Source organism: Chaetodon trifascialis, chromosome 12 (genome assembly GCF_039877785.1).
Source record: "Chaetodon trifascialis isolate fChaTrf1 chromosome 12, fChaTrf1.hap1, whole genome shotgun sequence".
In the NCBI taxonomy this organism is placed as follows: domain Eukaryota; kingdom Metazoa; phylum Chordata; class Actinopteri; order Chaetodontiformes; family Chaetodontidae; genus Chaetodon; species Chaetodon trifascialis.
This window is the reverse complement of record NC_092067.1, coordinates 27270988-27274865: the sequence shown is the minus strand read 5'-3', so window position 1 is coordinate 27274865 and position 3878 is coordinate 27270988. Positions and strand designations below refer to the sequence as shown.

The 3878-nt window shown below is 52.3% G+C and overlaps 1 protein-coding gene across 1 annotated transcript; it reads right to left on the bottom strand.

Annotated features, from left to right (window-relative positions):
* Positions 1-712: 712 nt before the first annotated feature.
* esd (esterase D/formylglutathione hydrolase) lies at positions 713-3651 on the bottom strand. Its single transcript, XM_070976028.1, has 9 exons — positions 3559-3651; positions 2768-2842; positions 2580-2668; positions 2364-2462; positions 2086-2210; positions 1897-2016; positions 1595-1693; positions 1255-1422; positions 713-1006 (listed from the first exon to the last, which is right to left on the bottom strand). The coding sequence occupies exons 2-9, from the start codon at positions 2833-2835 to the stop codon at positions 926-928; spliced, it is 849 nt and encodes a 282-aa protein (XP_070832129.1). The 5' UTR covers positions 2836-2842; positions 3559-3651; the 3' UTR covers positions 713-925.
* Between the last annotated feature and the right edge of the window lie 227 nt (positions 3652-3878).

Here is a 3878-nt window from a genome sequence, read left to right as displayed (position 1 = left end):
ACACACCGTGCGATCAGTCACACCCAACAGCAGGTACAACCAACACCACCGAGTAAACAGCGATTCTGAGCGTCAGGCCGCTGACCAATGACGCCTCGCCGTCCTTAAACTCAGGTCACGTCAGTCTGAAATAATCCACAGAAAGACGGTTCACGGTGTCGAGTCAGCCGGCAGGCGCGCGCTCTGGCCTTCTGAGGGTTCGACCAATCAGGATCCTCCATTTCATATTCAAAGCAAACAATAGCCAATGAGAGTCCACGCTGAACAGAAACACCTCTTTGTCTTCTTTAACATGAAGTTTGAGTCAATTGCAACCAACCGGGCAGATGACAGACAGTTTGCAGAACCAACGAGGGTCTGAAGAGGTTTGCTTCTTCAGAGAAAACAGACTTCACTGGATTTAAAATGATGCAGAAGGTGAACGACCTCAGCGTAAACATGTAAAGCCTGAACATCACCTGTTCAAACTTCTGTTACTGGATGAGGAAAACCACGAGCATCAGCTGTCGGTTCACGTTGGAAACATGTTTCAGACTCACGTCACAGGAACGTGAGAAGGTTTTCAGCGCTGATCCCATCTGAGCGCTGGGTTACTGGTCCAGTTCCAGTCATTACACTGGTCCAGCTCCAGTCCTTTAACTGGTCCAAGCAGAGAGAACGTTCCTGCTGAAGTTCCTGCAGGTCAAAAGTTCAATAAGAACAAAACACCAAAGTGAACAAGCAATGCTTTTATTCTGAAAGGTACAGCTGTGGCAACATTTCCTGTGAGAACTGCGTTTCTGACCCGACCAAAGCAAACATTAGAAGAGACGTTTCAAAGGCTTCCAGGAAACAGACTGATCTCATTATCGTCCATCCTGCAGGTCAGAGGTCGTGGCTGAGGGCAGGAGAGCGAGTCCAAACAGCTCGGTGCCCCGCCGGCAGTTCAGGCGTTCAGGAACTTGGCGTGATGCTTGATGTGGTCGTGCATGAAGGAGTAGATGAAGAAGTAGCTGTGGTCGTAGCCCTGCAGCGGGAAGCGCAGCGTTAGCGTCACAAAGCAACAGGAAGTCTGAACATGCACACAAATGTTCAGTTTACAAAACAACCTTCAATCAAAACAGCTGAACAACATGACCTGAACCACGACCTGAAGCCTTCCTGTGGGTGCTTCTCCCAGCATGCAACAGTTATTATGTTGATCAGTGAGCATTTTAAAAACGGTCTTTGTGAGAAGAACCGGTGCTTTTATTCTGACGGGGCGGAGGAACTGACCGGCTGCAGTCTGAACACGACGGGGATTTTCTTCTCGGAGCAGACGGCGATCAGGTTGTCGGGCAGCAGCTGGCTGGCCGACAGGAACTGGTCGTCGCGGCCCTGATCGATGAGGATGTCGAGCTGAGGGCCGGAGTACGACGCCGCCAACACGGTGGCGTCGTACGCCTGAAGGAGGCGAAGAGGAGAGTTTAGTCTGCAGGAAGATCCGTCTGAACAACGTGAGACAGATTTCAGAAAACATCCTGATGATGAAGAGACATGGAATTCATCTGTGAGAGGACGCCGGCGGGACCAGCGTCCACCATGTTCAGGTCTAATGAGGACCACGGTCTCTCACCTCCCACGTGGACCGGTCGGAGCCCAGGTACCCTGAGAGGGCCTTCTGTCCCCAGGGACACTGCACAGGGTTACAGATGGGAGCGAAGGCAGACACGGCCTGCAGAGACACAAGAGGACACATCATCACGAGACACGCTCTGCTTCCTGCGGGGTCCACGTCAGACCAGAAACCTGCCTCTGAAACCTGCTTCTGAACTGGAGCTGCCTCTCTCCGTCCAGTCGTCTGTCTGTATTCTGGATTATTCACATTTATCAGGATGTCCTCGATTGTCCTTCAGAGCCTGTGGTGGTCTGCAGTACCTTGTATTTCCCAGGGTTCTTCAGGGCACAGATGAGCGCCCCGTGGCCGCCCATGGAGTGACCGCTGATGGACATCCTGTCCGGGTCGGTGGGGAAGTTAGCGTTGATCAGTGTGGGGAGCTGAGAGAGACAGAAGACCAGTCAGTGGACAGCGAGGCAGAAAAGTGAGGGGACACGAGTCCAACCCACCTCCTTGGTGACGTAGGAGTACATGCGGTAGTTTGTCTTCCAGGGGTCCTGCGTGGAGTCCACGTAGAAACCGGCTCCAGTGCCGAAGTCCCAGCTGTCGTCCTCGCCCTCGATGTTACAGCCGCCTGACGGAACATCAGCACGCCATGAAGGCCATCGGCCAATCAGGGAGCAGTCAGCTTCAGATACAATATTCAGGCCGAGGCCTGTGTGTGTGTGTGTGTGTGTGTGTGTGTGTGTGTGTGTGTGTGTGTGTGTGTGTGTGTGTGTGTCCATACGTGGGCTGGTGTCCGGGGCGACGATGATGAGGCCGTGCTCTGCAGCAGGAAGCTGACTGCCGGCTTTAGTGATGAAGTTCTGCTCGGTGCAGGTCAGACCTGCAGAGACGCCAGCGAGACGATCAATACATCGAACGATCAGACTCAAAGCTGCAGCCAGCAGCACTGAATACCTGCAGGGGGAGCCAACGAGCTGTGAGCTGCAGACAGACTCACCTGAGAGCCAGTACATGACGGGACACCTGCCGGCCTCGGCCTTCGGGGGCAGGAACACTGCAAACTTCATCTTACACTTGAGCTCAGTGCTGGGGGGGGGGGCAAACACACGTCCGTCACTGCTCCACAGGTGTGTGTGTGTGTGTGTGTGTGTGTGTGTGAGAGAGAGAGAGAGAGAAGGATCTCACCTGTCGTGTTCAAAGACCTTCTGGAAGCCACCAGCACACTTGTTGGAGGACACCTGAGTGAGCGCCATGGCTGACCTGCAGTGTGTGAGCAGCGCGAGAGCATCGTTAGCCGATCGATCTGATCAATACCTGAACGTCAGACCGCCGTGTCAGTCTGTGAGACACTGCTGTCCCTGTGCATAATGTCCCTGTCTCGGCCTACGTGGACACATGATTGACATGACTGACGGACGATCTTCTGGAATATCTGTGTCCAGTTCAACCATTTTACCGGTTTAAATGTGTTTAAACAGACTGCTCGACCTGTTCCGACACAGTCAGCCACCATTAGCTCAAAGGAAACAAAGTTCAGGGAAATCTGCACTTTATGAGCTAACGTCAATATCAACGCACCTGTCAGCGCGTGCTCCGTTAGCTCCGTTCAGACCGTCCTTACCGTTAGCGGCAGCGAGCAGTGAAGCGCATTCATAAACTGCTTTGAACTAACACAGCGGTTTGCCAGATCCACCAGCCCTGAACCGAACAGCCCGCCAAATCCTCCCAAACCCGGGGAGTCTAACAGAAGAGGTTCAGCTGCCTTGGTCTTCAGTTTATGAGCAGAGGAAACTTAAAATGGCAGTATCTTCAGTGGAGTTTGGTCCCATGATCAGGGGCGTGCGGGGGTTAGCAAGTAAAGTTAGCTCGTGCAAACTCGTTATTTGCTATTTCTGAGTTTCAGCTTGAAGTTAAAGAACTTCACAGGTAACGGAGGAGCAGGTGAGTCCATTAAACGCGTCACAGTCGGGACATACCTGAATAAACTGCAGTATTTGGGTGAAAACTGAGTTTCTCTTCTTCGCTAACTTCCCCGCCTGTCAGGTCCAGAGTCCAACAACGCCAAACGCGATGACGTCAGGGAGCCGCCCCCTCCACGCTTTACGTCCGAGACGTAAGACACGCGTCCAGACGCGAGATGGCGCTGTTGCTTCTTGAAATACGACATGCATCTGTTTTTATTTATTTATTTACCAATAGATTTATTACTTATTTTAAGTACAAGAAGCTGCTGGATGATTATTTTTTACAAGTGAAGCTTGTGTGGTCCTGCTGTGGACAAAACGTCTCTGGAAGA